The 25,402-nt window shown below is 42.7% G+C and overlaps 1 protein-coding gene across 2 annotated transcripts in view; it reads right to left on the bottom strand.

The window, feature by feature from the left end:
• The window catches only part of whrna (whirlin a), a 181,474-nt gene that overhangs the window by 97,681 nt on the left and 58,391 nt on the right, over positions 1-25,402 (bottom strand). For both annotated transcript variants that reach the window (XM_083793195.1, XM_083793196.1), the window contains exon 2: positions 673-891. In XM_083793195.1, the coding sequence (XP_083649321.1) occupies positions 673-891 (219 nt within the window). The remainder of the gene's footprint in view (positions 1-672; positions 892-25,402) is intronic.

Here is a 25,402-nt window from a genome sequence, read left to right as displayed (position 1 = left end):
CTTATTTTATAGTAGGATATAAAAAAAATGTATTGATTTGAAAAGTGTAGCTGAAAATATTCCCTGGAGAAAAGATTGATTTCTTAATTATGCTGAGATTGTAATGGACAGACAGCAGTGGACAAAGAGACACAGGAATAATGGGGCCTGCAGGCTGCCGATATCCATCTCCGGAGTGACATGCCATCACACAGAACAGGCTCCAAATGGAGATAAGACCCCTAATCTTGATCCCTATCTCTACGTGCCATGAAGGAGGCCTCTTACGGAAGCTCAATTATACTCAAACGCTTTCAGGGGCAGTACCCATGCTGCGTATATGCTTTCGCATATATTTGATATCTAGCCTAATCATTGTCATAATTAGTTTAATTAGCTTAATTTCCGTGTGTGTGTGTGTGTGTGTGTGTGTGTGTGCGTGCATGCATGCATATACAGTACATATATGCCTGTGAGCTATTTTCAGCACGCAACCCTGTCGCACGATGCCGTATAAATCAGGCTTTACATCATCGAAATTGTAGGCTACTATGAGAAATCACTGCGTCAACATGTGTTGTAGGTGTAGTAGCATGTAGGCAGCATGTTCAGCTGTTTCAACATGTACTGTAGTAGCATGTAGGTAGTAGATAGCACGTTTAGCATGTCCCTCTCTGGCATTCCTGCCCGCACCTTCTTTTCGTCGCCTTCCTGCAGAAGTTGCATGTTGCTGCGTCGCTGGCTGTCCGTCCGCCTGAGCGTGGCGCTCCGGTGCTCAGGGATGTCAGGGGGCGGGGACACGCTCCGTCCCTGGGGGTCAACCCAGGTGTACACGTGGTTGGTGACATAGCCGCCCGGTATGCGACCAACAGAACGCACCGAGAGGTTGAGCTTTTTACTGCCTTTCAGCACCTGAAGGGAGGAGGAGAGGAGAGGTTGTTAATTCACCTGAAGGGAGGAGAGGTTGTTAATTCACCTGAAGGGAGGAGGAGAGGAGAGGTTGTTAATTCACCTAGAAGGGAGGAGGAGAGGAGAGGTTGTTGATTCACCCCTGAAGGGAGGAGGAGAGGAGAGGTTGTTGATTCCACGCATGATCTTAACACGGCTTCTTCAAGTCAATATGTGCCAGAACGTGCACACATACTTGAGTCAAAAGTTCAAAGAAAAACAGACTACAATCTATAATCCAATCTCTTTCAAATCTCTTGGTTTGAACAGGGTAAGCGCGCATGCACACGGACACGCACGCACACGCGCACACACACACACACACACACACACACACACACTACAAACATAATGTAATACCGGTGGAATCGGAAACGGCACACTGATTGGCAGAAGATTTATGTAAAAAGACATAAGCAATCTGTGCAAGTGACACCATCTATAGGCATCTGACTGTGGTGCAAAGTCTGCAAACAACTCCTGGCTGTGCGTCATTTTAGCCTAATAGACAGAGGGCATGGAAAGAGACCCAGGCAAAGATTTAAAATCTTGCAGCTACCAACCAGTAACGCGGTTACCATGCCATGCCAAATATACTCTTTTATAACTGGGCCTGTCATGCCCATTACATCTGGGAATGGCTACAAGCCTATCTACACAATAAGAACTGTGTGGACTCGTGGGGCTGCTCACCAAATTCACTATGGGCACTGGTAACCGGTAATAAAGATAAGATTCATAGGGAGATACGAGACAATCCAATTATCTATAATTCTATCAGAGTGTGGCGACAGATTACCATCTACGTAGGGAGAGGAGACCAAAGGTCATTGCTAATACCAATCTCTAGCAACCATGAATTTGGACCTGGGCGCAGTACGGCCTGGCTCTCACTAGGGCTACGTGTATTGGGGGATCTGTTTAGAGATGGTGTCTTTTCAGCAATTGCAGACACCTCCCAAGAGAATTTTTTTTGGTTTCTTCATTAACTCACTACAGCTGCCAACGCCACTGGGCTCCGTTTACAGTAAAACAGAGAATTTACTATAGTAAGGTATCACATTTCATTTCATCGTTTCACTCACTGGACTCCCAGGAGATACCATCCCTCCGTAAATGGGAGAGAGATTTTAACGATTAATATATTGAAGATGACTGCATGGCAAGAGTAACCTGACGCTGCCAGATCCAAGAAGCTTGCTACACAAATTTGTTTCACAGCTTATTGGGATCTGGGATCGCGGAAGCAAATTCGATGACGGGCTGTTCCTATTTTTCAAGATACTTGGTAGATGATTGGATGGGACCGTCTGTCTATCACCGTGTGGGCGTGCAAACACAACCAATCATATTGACGTGTCTATATAGCTTCACGTCCGGTTTCGCACATATCCCGCCCTTAGCTCACGCTGATTGGTCCGGTACGGAACGGATTTTTGTCAGCTCAACTGCCTGAGAGATCCCAGATCCCAATAAGCTGTGAAACAAATTTGTGTAGCAAGCTTCTTGGATCTGGCAGCGTCAGGTTATGGCAAGAGTGCACTGTCTTCCTACTTCAAAGTCTTATGTTCTTGCTTTCGGTAAATATGCCATTATATCACCAGGTGTATTCCTTTATTTCATTATTCTATTTTGTATTACTATTATCATTATATTATTTTATTTTATTTTATTTTTTGCACTCACTGTATAGGACATAGAATCTTCATAATGTGCTACAGTATATTTTTGGATTCAAAGCCGTAATGAGGTTGTAAGGTTTTCAAGGTTTGCAATGTTTAATGTTTTGTCCTGTCCATGTTAGGTGTATGTAATTTGTTTTGTTTTGTTTTACTGTTTACATGTACAATAATGTATCTGTGTTGGGAGCCCCTCGAAAACGAGATGGTACATCTCAAGGGATCTTTTTCCTAATAAAGAAACTTTAATCATCAAGAGGCCACTGACTCAGTTAAAAAGGTTTATACCTGTAACAGACTAAGAGAAACACAATATAAAATTATTCACAGATTACACATCACACCTGTGTTACTAAACAAAATGGACTGTTCAATATCTCCTTTATGTTCGAAATGTCAAACAGAGCTGGGTACCTACTATCAGTACTTTTGGGAATGTAAGTGTATATCCAGGTTCTGGGGCCAAGTGGCACGTGAGTTAAGCGACATTTTCAAGGTGAAAATAAAGAAGGATCCGGGAGCTTTCTTACTGGGACTCCCGTCAAAAGAAATTCATTTGACACCCTTACAATTTAAACTATTTGATAAACTTCTACTTTCAGCCCGGACATGCATTCTGATAAACTGGATTAAGGATAAGCCACCAACTGTACAAATGTGGTATAGAGAGATCTTCGGTGTGCTACCGGCTACCCCATGAAAGACTCTGTGCAATGCATAGAAGCAACGACGCTTCCTTTCAGGTGGTGTGGGCCCCATTATTAGACTATTTTCCTGCTGAAATTTCTCGGATCCTTCTAAAGGCCCAATGCCCCATGGATTGGACAGACCTAGGATAGGAAAAAAAAAAAAATTAAAAAAAAAAATAATAATTTAAAAGAAGTATGTCTACATGTGAATGGGCTCGAGGCGTGTGCAATACTGTGTCTGTCTTGGTTTGTTTTTCTATTTTAAAAGATTTTTCAAAATAGTAAAAAATAAGTGAGCAAATAAGTTTAGGGATAAGGGTTAAGGGGTGGCGCAATATATAGCCCAGAAAGTAGTAGGAACTTGGAAGTACTAATATTCGTCCAAATCCCTCCCAAACAGTCACTTTGAGCGTTTTGTTTCACTAGGCAGTTCAGGCTTTCATGGTACTCTAAAACATCACATGCATAGCAGCATGTGCTGTGGTGCATGGGTCTACTTTTGAGTGGACAGACATACAGACAGAAAGACAGACCCTGTTCTATAGACAGGTTGGCATACAGCCACTCTGTAAAATAAGCATAGTCAGCATGGTATATGAGATTTACTGATATTATCACCCCATGCATTGTGTGGGCCATGGTCAAACGTCGAAACAACTAGTCCTCCGGCATGATCCTTTAAAATAGTTGGATCATTAGCTGGCCGAGCCTCCGGCACACTCCTACACACTTTGTCAACCCGCCTTGGCATTTCCACATGATTAGAACCACAATACAATTCACATTATAAACGTTAATCATTACAGCTGAAACATGAGGAAGGACAACATGGATATGTCCTCACACAATTCAAGTCTTCCTAACTATCTCCACTATCTTCACCTTCCCATAAATCTGTGCACGGCACAAGCAATAATGACTGCTGTTGAATTGCCTGTTAAAATGCAAATAAGAGTAGGCTGGATTTGCCTCAGAGCATTTGGATTATAGAGGACGCACTTCTACTTGAGCACATGTGGCAACAAAATCATTTTCTTTTCACAAAGCCGATTCTGAATTCTTCTTGGAGAGGTATTATTCCAATTTAGATGATTACAGATTGTCATGACTCATGACAGTGTTCAGACTGCAGGCCCTTCACTCTCTCTTGTGTCCTACTGATATAATAGAGGACGTCGACCTCCGTCAATCCTCACGTATCTTTTCATAAGGGGGGCGGCACTGGTTAGTGTCTCAGGAGGTAGAGCGGAAGCTTGGGAAATCGAAGGTTCCTAGTTCGATCACGGGCTACTCCCAGAGTCAGTGTCAAAGTGTCCTTGAGCAAGACACTGAACCTTTAATTGTTCCCGATGAGCAGGTTGGTGCCTTGCATGGATTCCTAAGAAGTCGGTGTGTGTGTGTGTGTGTGTGTGTGTGCGTGCGTGCGTGCGTGCGTGCGTGCGTGCGTGCGTGCGTGCGTGCGTGCGTGCGTGCGTGTGTGCGTGCGTGTGTGTGTGTGAGAATGGGTGAATGTGAAGTACATTGTAGAAAAGCCATATATAAATGCAGTCCATTTACCATAAGCAACCTGTGACAGCACTGTAGAGATCTGGATGTAGACGGTTTAAAGACAAACCCATACAATACAAAATGAAAGAGAATGAGATAGAGAGTGAACAAGAGAAAATGAGAAGAATCAAACACCTTTCATACATAAAATACCTGTAGAACAGCTTAAATAATAAAACTACAAATACAGTTGTGAATGAGGGATTTTAATGAACGTGTTTGTGAGGTGACCGAGGTCAGGGACTGTGACATTTCACCTTACCTAATTCTAATGAATTATTCCACTAGTCCAGGTGCACTTACAGTATGGCTCTCACGGCATTCCTGAGATATCATGTTCAAATATCGGGATGGATGTACTTACGGTACTTGTACAGACAATCCTCAAACAAAGATAATACCTCCAGGCGAGGCTGTCTGACGGCAGAGGCATACAAAGCACCACTGTACTTCACACTTCAAGCTCTTTTTAATTGACTTTAAGTTTAATTTTGCAGATCTCAGATTTTACAGTTTTTGGAGACTAATGTAACGTCATTGTGTTTCCCTATAAAACGAAATATTTCCACACGGAAACCACGGACGGCTCTCTGCTTTATGGGTGATGTAATTTGTGCAGGTTGGCGTCTCTCTCTCTCCCTCCCTCCCTCCCTCCCTCTCTCTCTCTCTCTCTCTCTCTCTCTCTCTCAGCCACTTTGCCAGCCAAGCCACCAGTCTGATTTATGATTCCCAACAGGCTCTCTCATGGTGGGTGCTGGGCCGAGAAATTTGACCGTGCATTTAGGGGAAATGGAGGAGGCATGGCAGAGTGTGCAATGTTTGGCTGAAACGGGAAGCGAAAGAAGCAGAGAGTTAGGGGGAATAACGCATGCAAGGACTCCGGCTACTCCGTCGTAAGGCGGTGTTGCACTCTAAAAATAGACAATCTATGACCCTACCACGCGTCACAAAGTGATGCGTTGTGAGAACTTGTGACACATTTCACAATTAGCCCACGATGTTGCAACCCATTTTTTCACCCAGTGTCAATTATCTAATGGAATCCTGGGCGCTACACTTCCTCTGCCAACCTGGGGGGGGGGGGGGGGGGGGGCGGCAGCGGACGGACCTCATGCTTCCTTCTATGCATGAGGAGTCCAAGCTGCTTCTTTTCACCTGACAAGGGAGAGTTTCCCCGGCCGGACGTAGCGGGTGGAAGGAACACGTTATTCCAACCAGTTCCTTTCCCCTCCATCAGGCGCCCCAGCTGGCCAGGGGGAGGTATAGAGACCAGGATTACTGCATGTTTTTTGTGAGGGTACCTACCCTAGGGGACACGGGGAGAACATGCAAACTCCACACGGAAAGGCCCTTTCGCCAACCCCGCCTCGGGTATGGGCACTGATGATACGGAGGAGAGAACACGCCCACAGCGTCCCCAGCGGGAATCAAAACCAGGACCTTCTAGCTGTGAGGCGACAGCACTATACCGACCCCCTCTGAATCGTCTATTTCCAGCGCTCAACGACATCATATGACAAACTATGAATCAGGCTTAATGGATCTACTGCAGGCTGACGGCAGTGTGGGTTTCCGCAGAGTGCTCAACTGGTTTCCCTGCGTTGCTGTGGAGCTGCCTGGTCTGTGGGGGGAAAGTGCTGATTGTGACACTGCGCTGATGAAGCGAGGCCTGCTCGCGAGGCGGAAACAAACAGTACTGGAAAAAAATAATGGGAAATATAATAGAGTATAATGGGAAACGGCAAAGGCAGGTAAACTGCTTTTGGAATGAGGCCTCAGACAAAACAATGTGCTCTCGTGAGGACCTGGGTGATCTATTGTACACGCAACAGCGGGCTCTATAAGCCGCCCGACTTCATTTAGGGAACCCGTGCTCAGTGTAAGTGTAACACGCTAGCTATTGTATTAGGGAAGTGAAAGATTAAGCATCCACCTGCACCGTGGTGAGCTCTTTAACTAATAGCGTCATAGAAACACACACAAAACATGACGCCAATGCGGCTGGCAGTATCAAAACTATAACATTATGTCCTTCTTGCCTGGGATTCAAAATTCTACCATTGAACTAAGACGGAAAAGCTGCTTGGCCAGGGAGATATTACGCTTTTAGTTTCATGGAAGCAATAGCACTTGTCAGCCAGCAGTTGTCGTCCTACCTGACCACAAGCAAGGTCTAAATTTCCCGGTACAAAAGCGGCGAGACCACGTCCAACCACTGAAGGTGTGCTAGCTATATACTGTAGTATTAACATACTCTTTAATAATTGCGACTGTAGGTCTCATCTACTATGAAAACCTGTATTTCAGTGTGACATGTCACAACTCCATATGGTCACGTCTCGTGACATCACGCCTCCATAGGAGCTAACCTGTTCTGACAGTCCATATGTTAGTTCTACAAACCACTCTTTTTTTGCTCTGGCGCATGACGGCGTCGTGCAAAGAAAATATGAATTGGGATTAACTTTTCCTAGAGCTTTAAGAAGATACCGTTGAGGCAGTCTATATAGTTATGTCTCACACAGTTGTGGAAAACTTCCAGAGGATCTGAGAATTGCTCCTTCACCGACTACTTCACTATCTACTTAGATCTAGATAAAGACTTCTCCACTGCCTTTTATGAAATAATTCAGCTTCCTTATGTTGATCTGTCCTCATCGAACCCTGTACATTCAAGACACGCTCCATACATGGCCAGTACAGAATTCATTACATTATGTTGATCTGACCCCCCCATGCCAAAGCGCCAGCGCTCGCCCAGCAGTCTGCCGCCATGCAGGCGGATGCGTGCACGCGACCTCGCCCTCGTCGCTTCTCGCCCTCAGTGGGATCTTACTGGTAATAAAAGCAAAAAAAGACGTTAAAAAGACACTAAAAAGACATTAAAAAGACACTTAAAAACTCAGCTTCCTATCATGCACCTGTAACCAGTCACCCAGGGGTATTGTACGCGCGTGCACACACACACACACACGAGAACATGAGAGTTCAGCCTTCGTAATTCTAGTAAGAGCTCTAGACTTACTTGGACATAACTCCTCGCATTGTACAGTACACGTGTCTGTCTTTGTGTGCCTGTTTGCAGCTATTCTGGCAAAGTTCTATATGCCGATCAGCGCCATGGTATTCCTTTTAACTTCAGGCAATACCTCGTCATCCAGCAGAATTTACATTTCCCAATGGAGGAGCAGGAAGGCCACCACCAGCACTGCAATTCCGTTCTTCACTGTATTAAAAATTATCTACACAGTGGTCCATGACAAGAACGCCATAGCATAGGTTCTTGCTGCAGCCCCCCTATTGTGAAATGGCTTCTTAAAAAAACAAAAATGCACGGATGCCAACAATATTATGAATTTTATTTGAATTTAAATTAACTGTTTTACATTTCTTTTCAGGTTTTTGTTTTCTTTTTCAATTTTCTCTCCCTTCCAATTGGCAGGCGCCCCCTGGCTGGCAGCCCCCTGAGGACCACAGCCCACCATAAAAATAAAGGTCTTTACCAGTCTTTATTGATCAAAATGATGGTTTGGAGGGAAAAAATATATTAAATATACTAAAGTATATTAGTCAGGGGGTACTGATGTGGCCTAGCCTACTGACCGACCCCCCGATACTTTTGCACATTGTGCTGGAAGCTTATGAAGCATAATCACATCCCCAAATATTCTGCATGCGTGCGTGCGTGCGTACTGTACGTGCAGCGTGCGTACTGCGTGCATTTGTTGGACAGGAGGCCAGGAGGATTAATGAGTAATTGACCAGGCCGCCAACATAGACTTAATGGAGCCGGGTCATCAATCACAGGGATTAACCAAAGGAAAAGAATACATCCCCGGTTGAGCTCCGGCCCCTGTGCCATCACCACTTATCTACCCAGTCCACAATCCATCTTTTACCCTCCTCCCTCTTTAATTAGTGTAAATACCCCGGCCCCTGTGCCATCACCACTTATCTACCCATTCCACAATCCATCTTTTACCCTCCTCCCCCTTTAATTAGTGCAAATACCCCTACGTTATGATGAAGGAATTAAAAAAAAAAAATTGCTGTGGGGGTTAGGGGCCTTAACCCCCACAGCTAAATAAAATCCTTCATTATTCTTAGGGTGGAAAAAAGGACCCCATTGGGATTCCCACAGTTAAATGAACACTGACAATTGTACTGAGTACAAGCACACACACACACACACACACACACACACACACACACAATGTACAAGGGAGCGATCGACAGTTCTGCATGAATGCTGCAGCTTCCTTGTAGATCTCTCTCTCTCTCTCATTATAGCTTTATACAGTACAGTACATCATCTCTTCCATTCAACATTTACCAGGATGTCTGAAAGCACTCATTAACACATGGACTATAATCCCCCCTGGGGGCAACAACATAACTCTTTGATTTATTTATTCTGCTGCAAGAATTATTCATAATAAATGACAGGATTGATATAAAAAACATAGCAGTTATTTCTATTATAATGCTAGATAATAAATAAAATCAACCATCAAGTTGTAAACTCTGAAACTAGGTGGATTTGTACTACTACAGGTCAACTTTATACACTCAGTGTAGACAAAGGCACATTAGGACGGCCAAAGGCAGCTACAATAATGCCTATGTTATGGGCAGTGTGGAGTTTCCACATTTCATAATGTTCTACATACCGTTATAATTCACTGATTCATTCAGTCATCTCTGCATCAAAATAGACACATTTACAGTAGGTATATGTTATATTGGTATGGTAGTGTCAGTGGGTCAAAACATGGACTGTTAAATTTAATGTACCCTTATAAGTTCATCGTACATTCTCAAGAGTTATATTGAACCCCAATAATTCAGACCCTGGCCAGGCAAGATGTGCGGTGTGGCTGTGATCCTGTCCACCATGCACTCCTTTCAACCCCCCCCCCCCCCCCTTTCCCATGAATCAAACTGGCTTCCCACAGCTCTGCTCTCCTCCTAGCTCATACCTCCTGTATCGAACGCCATATCTCTCAGCGTCAGTTATTTACGAGGCCTTCTCCCAGGCATCAACACCCTGCCCTGCATCTTTCACTGATATTTACTCAGCGAGAAAGAGAGTAAGAGATCCGATATCGCATTTCTTAGATCTGATGTCGCATATCTGCATTTGCGCACACGATCAAGTATAATTTTTCCGCTATGCACGGAAATCCTACTTATGGCCCACTCATCACTGACCATAAAAATAAAATAAAAATCTGTTACTTTGTCATAAGCGGAGAAGATTTGCTGCAGTGTCACTGATAGCGTGGAGATGTTGGCAATCAATCAACACTCTTGCAGTCTTGCAGGCGGCACAATCTTGGCCATCAAATTATGTTCTTTCCATGTCACACTGTGCGTGGTGATTAATCGTGAATATCCACCTTGTCAGACAGCGACTTGAATTGAGTCCATCTGTAGTGGTAGTGCAGGGTACCTGAAGCTGGTCGGCTAGATGGTGGTCAAATCCTCCACCTCCATGAAAACTCAGTAGCAGGCGAGGGCATTTACAATTTCTATACCCTACAGAGCACCGAAGTCTGACATCAATATCAGTAGAGGGCGCAAATCCACAGGTTTGTGTGCTTTTTATTTGCATTATAAATACCCATAGGGGGATTTTAGATCGCCTCATATAAGAACTGTGAAAATAAACATGTCACCCTGGCCGTTTCACTCATGGATATTCATTTTGACCTGAGATCAGATTCTAAAAATGTCTTCTACATCCTGACAGTTTTCTGAAAAAGCTATGTTTCTATGTCAGTCGTTCTTCGATTTTTCAAAAATAGCAGACCTACAAGCTTGTAGCGCGCCACTCAGTGGCGCGCTATGAGCTTGTAGATCTTCAATAGCTAAAGCATAACATAATGCTAACACCAAAAGGGGTTCCCGCCCAAAATGGGTTAAGAATCAACTGACTGAGAGAAAACGCTAATGTTACTGCTACTGAATTAGTTACATTTTCGCTAGAAACAAATTGTATCATATATGAGTGACTGACTGTCGCAAACGATACAGAGACACCTCCATTACAATAACGCAGAGACAGCTTGTTTATTTTTGGACCACAACACTTATATGAAACGATTTTAAGATGACCCCACGTTATTCTCCATAGAGAAATTACTTCCGCGAACCAGGGGAATCGAAGGGATGAGCGAGTTACGTCAGGACTTCGGTAGTAGTGTGTAGATAGATACTATGGTGCAAGGTAGAGCATGGCGCACGTGCCTCAGGGGCATTTCCATCTCCAAGCGCTCCTACCGATTTTTGGGAAACGTTGCACGCCCATTCCCACTGCGCCAAGGAAGAACCTCCCTCCTAAGCGTTTCAAATATCATGGTGGCGTTACAACAGCCTTGGATAATGACGCAACTTACAGTCCCCGTTAGTGCCAGATGACGTTTTCCTACAGATATTGTCCAAAACTCACACAAATCGGTATCCATCTATGTGGTCATGTGATCAAGATGTATTAATTAAAAATAATAAGATAAATGCTTTGCAGGCTCTGGGTCGGCAACCGAGCCTGCCAGAGACCTGTGCTCTGAGGAGCACGCTTTTCTAGTTTGTGTTATTGTGTATGTAAGGGCCAAATTAGTAGAATAAGTCAAATGTATTTGTGACCATGGGGTGGCGCTGTTATCCTTATAAGCGTCAGGTTCACTGGCATCTGTAGGGAGGATTGACCCGGAAGGGCAATGGTTTTTGACCGCAGGTACGTCACTGTTGTTCAAACACTGGAGCGAAATGTTTGGTTGTCTGAAATGTTTATTTTGTTTGTCTATGCTGATTATTGTTTATTCTGAAATCACACAGATACTGATGCCGTACTCACTGGGAAATAAATGTGTCAAAAGCAACAGGAGCTGCCTGTGTGTTTTATTATCACAAAATGGAGCTGACACTCACAGTATGGCATTGGACCAGCGCGTCAACCAGGTCCATCTACGGGATCAACTCCTCGAGAGCTAAGACGGGGCTCTCATAGTGTATGTATGTATTCACATGCATGAATCAATCTACATGCATGTGTCTGTATGTGTGCACAGTGCACCTTTCCACGTCTGCATGAGTGGCTGCACGCCAGAAATCCACTGAGTGCTCCGGCGCTCCGCAGTTTGCAGGAGAAAAGCCCATGACAGTAATGAATCGTCTCCTGCTCGGGGCCGTATGAAAGCTTATTTTGGAATGTACTACAGCTGCATACTGTAGCAGCAGACATGTCAGTTTCCATTGTACGTACTGAATCAATTACAAAACACCTTCTGCTCACGGATACACACAGACGTAGCTGTATCCACTCAAGACTCTGCCACTCATTTCACACACACACACACACACGAGCGAGTGCCCCCTGAGCGACCGAAAAGACATCTGGAGAATGAAATGGGATGGGCAATTGGTGGCCCGGGGGCCCCCCTTCACGAAATGCGGTCCTGCAGGTTAAGTGAAGGAATACCAATAAATTATTGATTTTCAGCTGTTACAATTCCAAACAATAATGATTACTTTAGTACTAGTATTAATAAAAAACTTTTTTTATGGCCAAAGTTAAAAATGTAAAAAGAACCACCGCTCATCTGCTGAAAAAACTTAAGTGTGGTTCTGGAGTCACAAAGAGATAATAAATAATAAATAAAGGGAAGGGAACTTTGGTCGACCTGGTTATGAATAAAATTGACTTGACTTGACTTGTTTAATGGCAAGACAGTACAAATTGGAGCTGTGACAGTTTTTGCAGTAAATGTCTGAGGTGGAGGACAGATGATTCTTATCAGTGTTAATTGGTAATTAGACTCAACATCTCATTAAGCAAGCCAACATGACGCATTTCCTCATTTGATCACATCAGAACTGCCACGATGCCAGATGTCTACTTTTTGTACAGTATCCTTCCATACCAGCCCCCCCAATATATATTCCACTCGTTGCATTGACCTTGAAAGTCTATCCCTGGGTTTCATCAGTTGGTGGTCATGGGCTTTCATCAATAGTTGAATACATGGCCCAGGCCGTAGCGTAACGGTCTGGGCACCGGACTGGTGATCCAGTCGCGGTGTGCCGCGGGTTCGACTCCCGAACCCGACACGGCCTTTACCACATGTCATCCCCCCATCTCTCTCCCGTTTCCTGTCAGCCTACTATCTGTCCCTTAAAAAATCAATAAAAGGCGTAAGCCGCAAAAAAGTATCTAAAAAAAAAAAAAAAAATAGTTGAATACATCGTCTTTGTCTGTCATTCTGCAGGCTGATCAGAATGTCCATGCTTTCACGATGCCGTTAATATTCCCCCATCAGTGCACTGGTCACACTTGGCATGATGATTGGAAGAAGTTGATGCACGATCAAAAATCTAATACTATTGTAATACAGCCGAAGCACATCATACTGTATGTGACTATGTGTGCATGCATATATTGTGGCAATTTAAAATTCCCAGAGAAGCATTCATTCTATTCCTGAGATGGTATTAAAATGCTAAATTCTATTTAGCCAATGAGTCGTATCATTTCGTCATTCTTACACAAAGCTACTCTTGCTTGCAACCAATTGCTCCTGGATTTCTCTGCAACCCATCAAGCTGTACAATGCAAAGCAAATGTAATGTCAGTGTCTTTGCATTTGGCAAATACAAGTAAATGATCACAGTTCACAGATCAGAGTTATTTGAACAAAATTAGATTTAAGCTATTACCCCCTGTGTTGCTTAATATACACTACACAATTTTTTCCTTATTCATCATTGTCTCCACCAGGCTGAAGACAGAGAGTATGTTTTGCACTCCGTCCATGTGTGTGTGTGTGTGTGTGTGTGTCCGTCCTTCCTTCCATCCGTCCGTTACCAGCTAATCTCCGCCACCGTTGGCCAGATCCATGCCAAACTTTGCACACACACTCCCTGGATGCCAAAAACGAACCTCTGCCCCAAATATTCTTCAACGGTCTGTTATAGCGCCACAATGAGGCCGATTTAGGCAAAACACATTTCTGTATATTACTCGTACACATTTTATCCATACATCCAACACAATTCGGTATACACTATCTCCATAGTCATGTGATCAACACGGATCTGCACCATTTCCCATCTTCCATCCTGATTGGCTAAGATTTGCTTCCAAAGCTCACATGATTGGTCCATTTCGAACAAAATGCCACAAACTGCATGCAATTTCCGTGAAATTATACACGCACATTTCCACTAGGCCGAGTACGACATGCCTCATGGTGGCACTATAACAGACCAATTCCTGTTTTTAGCTATAACTGCATCGACCTGTATACAACTTATGTATGCGCACTCCCTAGAGGCCATGGAAAAACATTGTCTCGTCAAACTCTACATGAGATTAAATTAAACTGTCAATGTGTGACTAGCATACTCTCAAGTTACATTGGTTTGACGAATGTGGGCCAGCTAATAGGGGGTAAAAAAAGGATTGCTTCCTTGCTCATCTCTAGGAGTATAGAGCGTCGCAGTCCTGCCCCCTTTCATGACGACGCCAGGCCCAGGAAATAGCTTCCAATGGATTTTTCCCATAGACATTTCAAAACGTATTTATTTAAAGACCTTATAAGCTTAGACCTTAAGACCTAACCTTAACAATATTTTGGACCAAACAAATAATTACAAAGAAGATAAACAAAAAAAAAGTCTTGTAACGTGTCGTTTTCTTCTTCTTTCTAATTATTTGTTCAGCCCGAATTTTTTTGTTTGCGGCGTAAACGTCTTTAAATAAATACTTTCTGAAAAGTCTATGAACGGGAATTTCTTCTCCGGGTCTCTCGAGGGGGCGGGACTGCGACGCTCTATACTCCTTGGAAATTATTTTTAATTACGGGCGGCTGTGGCTCAGGAGGTAGAGCAGGTTGTCCAATGATCCCTGGGTCGGCGGTTCGAATCCCGGCTCCTCCTGTCCACATGTCGAAGTGTCCTTGGGCAAGACACTGAACCCTACATTGCCTCCAATGAGTTGGTCGGTGTGAGCTTTCCACCATTGGTATATGAATGTGGGAAGTGAGGACGCTGGCGTTGACTGTTTGCCGCTTCACCTCCTAATGTATGAATGAATGAACCATTGTAAAGTGCTTTGAGCACTTGGAAAAGCGCTATAAAAATGCAATTCATTATTACATTTGCTCTGGAAACCTTGATTTTATGGCATTGACTGATATATGTTGAGGTACATCCTCCTGATTATGGCAGTTGTAGCTTCAGCTGGTCAGACCCATACCCAGACGGAGACTGGCCAACGGGAGATTCAATACATTTCCAGATAGGCTGATAGTAGTAGTTTTGAATTAAACCCAGAAACACTATGACTGCAGGTCATCATATAAGTGAACACAGCAGGTGATAGAAAAGATACAATAAAAATAAACTTTTAAATTTAACCACTTAAACCATCTAGAATTGGTAAACTGGACCACAGTTGGCTCTGTAGGCCTACTTGATCCACTTTTCCCCTTCACACAAAATCTCATCGCCAAAATAGGCCATCTAAAAGTTCACAGCTTATAGATGGGCTATATTTGGCTAATGTTGCACTGGCCCCATTTGAGCCAAGGTAAGACCTATACCCACCCACTGTCAGGAACAAAATAGGCACTTCCAATTAAGGAAAAGATAAGAGCAAGCAAGCAAGAGAAAATAAAACGAAGGCCTGTGGACAGGAGGCAGGGAAATGTTTTAAATTAACTGATATATTCAGACAGAGCCCGGAGAATAGATTAAATCAGTAAAAAGATAAATAAATAAAATAACTTGATGCTGAACTTATCTAAAAGACACATTTTCACACAGCTTTGGGCAAATCTGGACAACTCATTAACTTAACCCATTTTGACCCGAGATCAGATTAAAAAAATGTCTTCTACATCCTGACAGTTTTCTGAAAAAGCTATGTTTCTATGTCAGTCGTTCTTCGATTTTTAAAAATAGCAGACCTACAAGCTTGTAGATCTGCTATTTTTCAATAGCTAAAGCATAACATAATGCCAACACCAAAAGGGGTTCCCGCCCAAAATGAGTTAATTAATCAGAAGCAATCAACGAATGGGATGGGAAAATCATGCCAATCAGGCTTACAGCACAGTATGTGAATACAATTGAAAAAGGCGCTGTTATATAAACTATAATGAATGCAAAAAGCTTTCCTCTTTTGTTTCCTATGCAAAGGTGGTGTTAATAGCAGTGCTCGTGCTTCAGGGGAGAGCCATTAGCACAGAGGAACTGACAGGTACTACAGAGCAAGCCGTCTACAGTATGACAAATAATTGGTATATAATATGGAGTTGAGATTTACTTGGGCTCCGACTCAGTTGACCAAGAACATAATTTGATGACAAAATATTAGGATTGACTGCATATATTTGTAGTTGTTGTTGTTGTTGCATTGGATGTGCCAGTTCTAGTTTATTTTAAATGTTTATTAAACCCTTAACATTTAAGCTGTTAAATTATCTTTGAAGAGTTCTCTCTCCTGATTGGATAAAATTGGTATCCCGGACTTTTCTGATCTTTGGCACACTTACGGGGTTGTGACTCCATGCATGTGATTTTTATACAGTATCACCTACAGGTGGACATCATGCGTTAATAACAAACAGCATACACTAAGGGCCGATTCATACTCCTATTTTACCGCTGTTTCGGCGCTGTAGTGCCGAAATGATTTCGGCTCGTCAGAGATTCTCAGTACCACCGAAGAGCCGACTTTAGGACGGTACCCCCCCCCCCCCCCCCCCCCTCAAATGACGTCACATTGTAGGCTCTACAGCGCCGAACCGACTTTTATTCGGCTCTAAAATAGGAGTATGAATCGGCCCTAACACCATACCAAACCCCCACACACAGAACATCTCTTTACATCACTATTCATAGATCATGTCATTCATAGAAAAGAGGCCAGAAGGCAGTTTGCTTCCCACATTATTCATTCAAACGCTTGCCCTCTGGAGTCCGCAGTAAAATCAAATGGACCGTGACACAGCCTAATGACCATTAAGCCGGTACCATACATATCTTAGACTAATTACTATAGTTCATGAAAGACAAGTCAAAGATTTAAATCAACACTATGGATTTATACTGTGTGGCTTTGACACCATTCACTCCACTGCGTCTTTAGTACCAACTCTATGCCTGCAAATCGCAGCTCATTAGAAATGTGGTTCATGTGCACTGAAATGTCTACTGCTTACTGCAGATTCCTCATCATAATTAGTTACAGATTCATGTAGAACATACAGTACTTTCAGTGTCCGTCAACACACTGGTAAAGTTGTTACTACAAGCATTGTGCTAAGACAAACAATGTGTACGAGAATTGAGAATTAATCTTTATTCACTACCGGTACTCGTATTTTACTTTTGTCTTTCAAAATGATAGAGAGGGGGAGGTTATAGACAGAGAGGGTCACTCACAGAACTAAATACTGTGACAATAACGTTAAATGGTAGGGAAATGGATAAGGGGCAACTTCAGAGTTCTACTAGTTCTTCTTGTTCAAAACAATTGGTTTTGAAAGGTAACCCTAAAGGTAGCAGAAAGGAATTGCACAGAGATGACATCTCGACAGGAGGAAGCTGCTAAATGTACTGTACACTCTATTGCCACTTTGGCAGTACTTCTAGCTCAATACTGGCCTATAAATGAACATTGTAAATGTCTAGCATTCACAACCAGCTATATGTACAATGCCCTGGAAGCCTCTCTACTATTAATGGTTAAATTATACTGGATACAGTATAAATGAACATTGTAAATGTCTAGCATTCACAACCATCTACAGTATATGTACAATGCCCTGGAAGCCTCTCTCTACCATTAATGGTTAAATTATACTGGATACAGTAAGTGTCCTTGTATCTGTTTATAGGGAGTTTAGGTGAGTTTACCAAACTGACACAAAACTGCTCACTTTGGGATTATTAAATGTTTGGTGCGGGGGGAATTTAGATGTTCAAACACCTTTTCCCCCACATTATTTTAATATCCAGCATTTAATATTATCTGATGCTCTGCCTTTAATAGCTTTTCTTTTAGGCTACAGTTTATATGTAGGCTAAGTTTAATGATTCACACGCAACTGTTACATGGAACCTAAATAAAAGTATTCTTACATAACCAAAGCATTGTGCTTTTTCTAGGATCTAGCTGTCAGTGAGAGAGAAAGAGTATGACAAAGAGTCCTGATGTACTTTGTTACCTCTTGTTTTAGTCTATAAACTTATTATACCATACAGTAATTAGCCTCCCACTTTGCAGACATGATGATTTAAGATATTTGATCTGATGTAGGGCAGATTAAATATTTTAAATGCAAATCATTTTGTGACACACTGCCGTATCTAGGCTTGTGCTGAAATATCACCCACATTTTATCACCATTTATGTCTATGGATTTCTCAGTACTCTGCCCTCACACTGAACATTGCAAGCATAAAACAGTGTCCTTTTGCAGTGCCTGCCTCAAGTTAGTAACACGGTAAAATCCTTAGTGTTATTAATTTAACTCCAGAGTGTACAAATCTAACCAAATGGACCCATATGAGTCCGTTTGAATAAGACACTCTTTAGTTACAAAATGCATATGAGGATGCCAGAATGCTGCTACTCGAGTCCTCACCTTAGTGAGGACTTTCTTAGTCTTAACTAAGAAATGTAATCATATGATTCCAGTATCCCACACCCCCGTGTGGGGGTCCCTAGGGGGTCCCGCTACTGTACTGACACTGTATATATGTATATATACAGTTAATAATGTGTGTGTTAGGCTGCGCAACAGTGACAGTTTGTTGTGAAAACCAACCAAACACTATTTTGTGCTCGGACAGACCCAGCCAGGCAGGGACAGACCCAGCCAGCCAGCCAGCCAACGAGCCAGCCAGAGACACACATAGCTGTCTATAGGAGTGGTTGCACCACTCAAAAATAGCAGATACAGAAGCTCGCATCACGTCACTTCGTGCCACACCGCGAGCTTCCACATGTGCTATTTACATTTACATTTAAAGTGTGAGAAATATGAGGCAGATTTGACAAAAGCCTTCTAAATCAGTAGTTCTCACACATTTTTCTAAAATATTCAAATAGATGTAAAAGCTGCTGCTGATTATACAGGCTATATAAACAACAATATTTTCAGTGCACGACACCCACGCTCAACTAAATACAACTTACAAGAATAGCGCCTCGATGCTTTTTGGTTTATCTGTAAAGCACTTTGAGAATTGCATTCCTGTTGTTGAAAGTGTCACACAAATAAACCTGCCTCCTTGGAAATAAAAACGTCTGGGTTTCCGAGTCTACCTTGCCAGTGATAAACCGACTGACTGTATATGCATTTTCTCCCAATAAATGGATTGCTTTGACAGTAAGAGAGCTTAGTGTAGATAGCCGCCATTATGTAGCCGACTACTATAGTCCGCCAGTGCATTTCTATATAAATCAACTAAATCAGCCTTCAGTGGCAGTGAATACCAGGTATATATATACCAGGTACTATAGTCACTTCAACATTGTAGAATGTTGTTGTCACTCTGTTGCATAACTGAACTTTGTGTGAACCCAACTGTACAGTTAAAACGTGCGAGGGAGTCAGTGAGATTAGATGAGACTGTAACATTTACAGTGATGGAAAAAGTACTGTTATCGAGTCCTGTATTCAAAAGTAAAAGTACAAAATAATTGGCATCAAAATAATCTTACAGTTACCAAAGCTAAGTAATCGCAAACGGCCCATATCACAATTCTTTTCAAAATGTGTCAAGCCTTTTGAGCTGATCTGGTGAACTGGTTAATGTTTTGTAAATATAATAATCTAAATCTCCAAAGTAAAAAAAAGAAGAGTAAAAAAAAAAAGAAAACAAAATCACTAGAGTAAATGTACTTTGCTGTTACTTTCCAACACGGAGCATTTATCACTCCAATCAGTGTCGTTGGTATTTAGCTGTGTGTGAACGTATACTACCAAACTGACTCCACCCTGCCTTAAACATGGTGTATGTTATCCATAGGTCTTTATTTGACTGCTTATCATCAGCCCTGCATGCAGCGTTCATGCCAACTGATGTTTACTGTATTGGGTGGTCTCATTATACACTGACTGCAGTTATCTGAGTTATGCGAGTGCACCCGCTCGTGTGTGTGTGTGTTACATTATTTAAGGCAAATACTGGAGCAAAGTTCTGCGTGAGATAAATATGTGAGTTGAGTACCTCCATGAGGGTATGACAGAGAGAGTGAGAGAGAACGAGCGTGAGTGCGTGCGTGCCTGTCTATCATAGCCTCTTTATGATGCTGGACGTGGACCTTAGCCTGGAGACCACACACACACACACACACACACACCCTCCCCCAAGCCCTTTGAGGTTCACGGCACGGCTGAAATAGATATCATCATCAGACAAACAAACAACGCAACTGATGTGCGTGACAAATGACAATCATTCAAGCCAGTGAACAGATAAATAAGAAATTTTTGTATCATCTCAGTGAGCTACTGTAGTTCCAAGACGACTCTCTATTCCTATAATGAAATTGACAGCATGAGTTCAAAACTATAATCACGGTGCTTTAAAACAGCCTGCATTGATATTAGAGAGAGAGAGAGAGAGAGAGAGAGGGGGGGGGGGGGGGGGGGGGGGGTCAGACAGAGAGCGACAGACAGACATATGCCGTTTCCTCCACAGACGACAAGCTTGCATTAAAATGTATTCTGCGTTTAACACTGTGGGATTTTGTCCGAAAGACCAAAACAGATCCTTGTAAGTTGTACTTGAGTGTGGGTGTCGTGCACTGAAAATAGCCAATCTACAAGCTCTCACAACGCATGTAATGTGTTTCTGATCTTGTAGATCAGCCATTTTCGGTACAAGTATTATTGGATGTTCTTACAGTATGACCCAATGCGCAGCAGAAGTCAATCATAAGCCGATTAGACATTTTGTTTTTCAAAGTTGAACGATATTGACTAAATCTTTGAAATACAATCATCCTCTCCGGGTTCATTCATTATGTCCACATGATATTTACGGTGACATATTAGAATCCTAATCAGCCATGCCACAGCCGAATCGATACGGGTGACTGACAAGGACCCTGCCACAGTCCACAGAGCCATCCGTCTACTCCCATCACCTCAGTGTTCCATCTGCCCGTTTCATAGTTTCACATACAGTAACAGCACTTCCCCATTCCTTTCCCACACAAAGGGTTAAAGGTGTAGGGAAACGGAAATGGAGATCAATTTATTTTGACGTTTCAACATGAAACACCGGTCTGAAGTTTCTGAACCAATCAGAGCGTCGCATCCCTTCAGTAGCTAGGGACGGTAGCTATGCTATACGCAACACGCATGGTGTATGTTTGTTTACAAATCAGATTGTCGGCCAGCTACACCAGTTTACTGTTATGTGGCTTATTTCTACCCTATAATGTTTTCGGATACATATTTTAGCGTGATGATTAAGTTGAAACCGAGTAATACACTGTCTGGATGTTATCTTGAATGGGAATAAAAACGGAGGATTTCTGTAATCATGAGCAGCTGTGTTGGACGGATGTGCAGATATGGGGAATTAAACGGGTGAGCTTCATTTTTATTGGCTTTTATCGATGTGTATCTCTACACGTCATCACGCAGCACGTTTTCGTTTTAATAAATAAATAATACAATCGCTTTTATGGAACTTTGATATAAAAACACACAGAAATGAGAATTTTCCCATTTTTTTGGCATCCATTGTTAGTTATGCCCATATGATGACCACGGATATGGTCTAAAAGTGTGAAAAACGTCTTTCTCATTTCACTATGCCTTTAAGTGATTCCAGGGGTGATTCCAGGGGTTAAGTGATTTTCCATGCTCTTCACCAGCATGCATATTACGCATGATCAGAGACCGCCATGCATAGCTTTAACCCCGTTAAATTGACCGTGAAAAACGCCATGAGAATTCGAGCTAGCATTCTGCTAAAGAAAGTTTTTAAGGAATTATGTCTAGCATGCTCAGATTCAGGATTAAACTCATTCAATCTGGAATAGCTTGGAACTTGCTAAAGAAAGTTTAGGGAAACATTTGAGATATAAAGGGCTAAGATGCAGAATACACTATTGTGTAGTGACTCATAGGAATAGACTATATGACAACCAGGTATAGTCTGGTGACCACCGGAGAGATGGGTGGCAGCCGGAATGTAGACGGGCACCCGGGTGAGCAGTATGGGTTAGCGCCCCAGCCTGTGTCCTCCGTGAGAAGGAAGTCCAACAAACCTCGGTGATGCCTTTAGGAGGGCCATTATAATCCACCACTCCTGAATGAAGTGCCTGGTGCTGGGAGTCTGGTGAAACACACAGGTCCTGGTGAGAGCAGGAGTGGACCTGGTGAGACGTAGGAGGGGCCTGGACAGGAGTCAACCCACAGAGACTATAGTCCTTCCACGCGCCATAATCTGGTTCTCCCAGTCCCGGCAGAGTAGTTCCGGAGCAACGGATTGTGTGGCCTTGCTCATTCCCTGATGGACTGATCGAGGGTAGCTACTGGGACGTAAATTGGGATTTGATCAACCCCGGCTGGGTCGCCTGAGTGAGGGGTATGATGTTGGTAGACCCGAAACCCCGTTGACCTCAGGATACATCACTGAGGATACGTCCCAGGTGCATCCATGCGATGTATTTTTTGTTATTGTAGCTGTGTGAGTGGTCTGGGCCTGGGGTTCGGAACGTCGCAGGTTTGACCCATGCCTTGCCCAAGCATTTGCGTCGAAGTGCCCCTGAGCAAGACACTTACTGTAACCCCTAACTAACCCCTCCCTAGTGTGTGCTCATCAGAGCCACCCGAGTGGCTATGATCAGCTGGGCGAAGCTGTAAAAGCAACGTTCACTCCACTGGGGACAAGAAAACACTCCCTTTCCCTCTGCAAAACATTAAGAATCCGAGAAAATGCAGTTTCCTGTGGGACTCATGAAGCCTCAGCCCCTTAAGAACTCAGCTGGCTCCCCGGCGCTATAGCTTGGCCAGTTAAAAGCCATTTAGGGCTTTTATTTCCTGGGAGTTTATGAACGTGTTAGAGCTGCTGAAGCAAGGGCTAATGTATGCTATACTGCAGCAGGTAAAGTCCTGAAGTCGGAGCCAATAAATAACTTAAAATTAACTAGGAATTAGTACCACCCAAGAGGAGAAGGATACTTAAAGGGACACTTCACCCTTTTTGCAAAAAAATGTATGTTAATGACGTTTAGAAGCTTTAGAACACTTTCCTGGAGATCTTTATGTGTGTAATATGTGGTTTTAGATATTTTAGATTGTAGCAGTGAGCCTGTTGTCTCTGATGTCATGGACACTGGGCTCACTTCCTTCCTGGACTACATGTTGTCTCAGTAAGACAGCTCTCCCCCTATCCACAAGGAGGAGCAGTGCACCAAAGAATTATGGGAATTGTAGTCCAGGAAGGTAGTGAGACCAGTGTCCATGACATCAGAGACAACAGGCTCACTGCTACAATCTAAAATAACTAAAACCACATATTACACACATAAATACCCCCATGAAAGTGATCTAAAGCTTCTAAACGTCATTAACATATATTTTTTTGCAAAAAGGGTTAAGTGTCCCTTTAAGAGGTGCAGCCAATTAACTACTTAAACCCTAACTACTTCATTTACAGATCGAACCCCCTAGGGGTTTATGTACTTTATGTACGTATTTTTATGTACGTATTTTTGTCAATTGTTTTTCTATTATGACAGAATAGGGACACTATGGTTCAACAAAGAGGTGCGACCAATTAAAATGTACAGCAGAGTGGCACAAGTGGTCATAAAACATGGTTGCACGTATCAGTGTAAACCTTTTTTTGGTCTGTTTCCATGAGACGAGTTTAGGAGTTTCCCCCTACAGAAGGTATACTGTATATTGTATTAGCCAAGATATGAGATCAGAATCCTTTTATTGTTAAGTGCATTTGCACGTAGATAACGTTTTTCTCTGAGAGATGCTCAACACAAAAACTCTCTCTCTCCATACAGTACTATACAGATATATGACATCTTTGGTAGGCTACTTTAACCCATTAAGGCCTGAGGCAGATTCTACAAATGCCTTCTAAATCAGTAGTTGGCAGCGGAACCCCGTCTGTAAATATTTTGTGCCAGGGACCCCAGAAGAGAAGATTTTTTTTTTTTTTAAGTCAGACATTTTCAAAAAAATTCAAAAATGTTCAAAAATATCTGAATTAATTTATTCATTTATTTATTTGACAGGGACAAAGCTCATTAATCAACATGTCAGTTTTCACCTCAATGTAAATGGGCCAGAGTTAGCCAAAGCTAACGAATGAATGAATGAATGAACGAAGCTGTGAGCTTGTTTTTGCTATTTTTGAGAACTGTTCCAAACCAAAGAGTTTTCTGAAAAACGTATGTTTCTATAGTATACAGTACATAGCTAAAATCTAAAATGATACATAGTAGTATTTGGGGGGCCTGGTGGCATAGCCAATTAGTGCAAAGATCAGGTTCTGGTGAGACGTGTGAAGCCTTGTTCAAATCCAGCCTCGGTCTCTCTACAGTACATTCTCCTTATCTGCAGAAGATATGTCAAAAACTTCTCTTGACAAAAACAGGAATAGACTCAACTGTTCTATCTATCAGCCTAGCTTTCATCCGGGTAATACAGAAACACCATAAGGCTTAGTTGCACTGACATCAGCACGCCTAAACAATAGCAGATCAATTTTCAACCACGGCTGCAGCTATAGAGGATTTTCCAATATTTCGTTTTTCTTTCGATCAATAGAATAACCGAGAAGCTTTATATATATGAAAGAATCGATTTATTTAAGTGTTATTTTATACTTCATCACACTGTATATAATGTGCAAGAATAGTAGGTCAGCTATTTTCACTAGATTTGAATGTTGTGGATATTTTTGGAAGCTTTTCACCTACAGTATGAGGACATGCCCAAACTAGGAATCAAATATGAATTGGTCATTTTATAAAAAAATATTATCGATTGCTTGACACCCACCCTCCCGTTAGCAAGGAGTGTTTGGCGGGAGGAGCAGGACAGAGGTCATACGTCCTCCCGGTGGGGGCTCCTCACTGGCAGGTGAGCTAGTAGGATACAACGGCATTCCCTGTCATTTTCCTTGACAGGGAAATCTAAACACTCACAAGGGAAAAAGGAAGGGTGGCAAACAGACCCCTGGGGCACCTTGGTCAACGAAGAGTAGGGTTTAAGTGTATCTGAAATGTCTTGGGTAAAAAATAATGGCCACAAGTGTATTCAGATTTGAAGTGACTGACTGGCTGCGGTTACATGAGGGATTTTTCATTCAGAATGAAAACTTCAGAATGAACTAGAAAAAGTGCCCTTCTGCGCACAGGTCTCCACCAGGTTATCCACAGATCCGTGCAGTTAGAGGTAAAAACACTTTTCGGCCAGTTATAGCGCCACCTTGAGGCTGAGTTGAAATTGTTCATGTGGCATTTTGTCCTCGGCCTAGTGGGAATGTGGGTGCACAATTTCA

This window comes from Protomyctophum parallelum (genome assembly GCF_964188405.1).
Source record: "Protomyctophum parallelum genome assembly, chromosome: 21".
Taxonomy (NCBI): domain Eukaryota; kingdom Metazoa; phylum Chordata; class Actinopteri; order Myctophiformes; family Myctophidae; genus Protomyctophum; species Protomyctophum parallelum.
The sequence above is the reverse complement of the archived record's forward strand: the minus strand, read 5'-3'. Positions and strand labels throughout refer to the sequence as shown.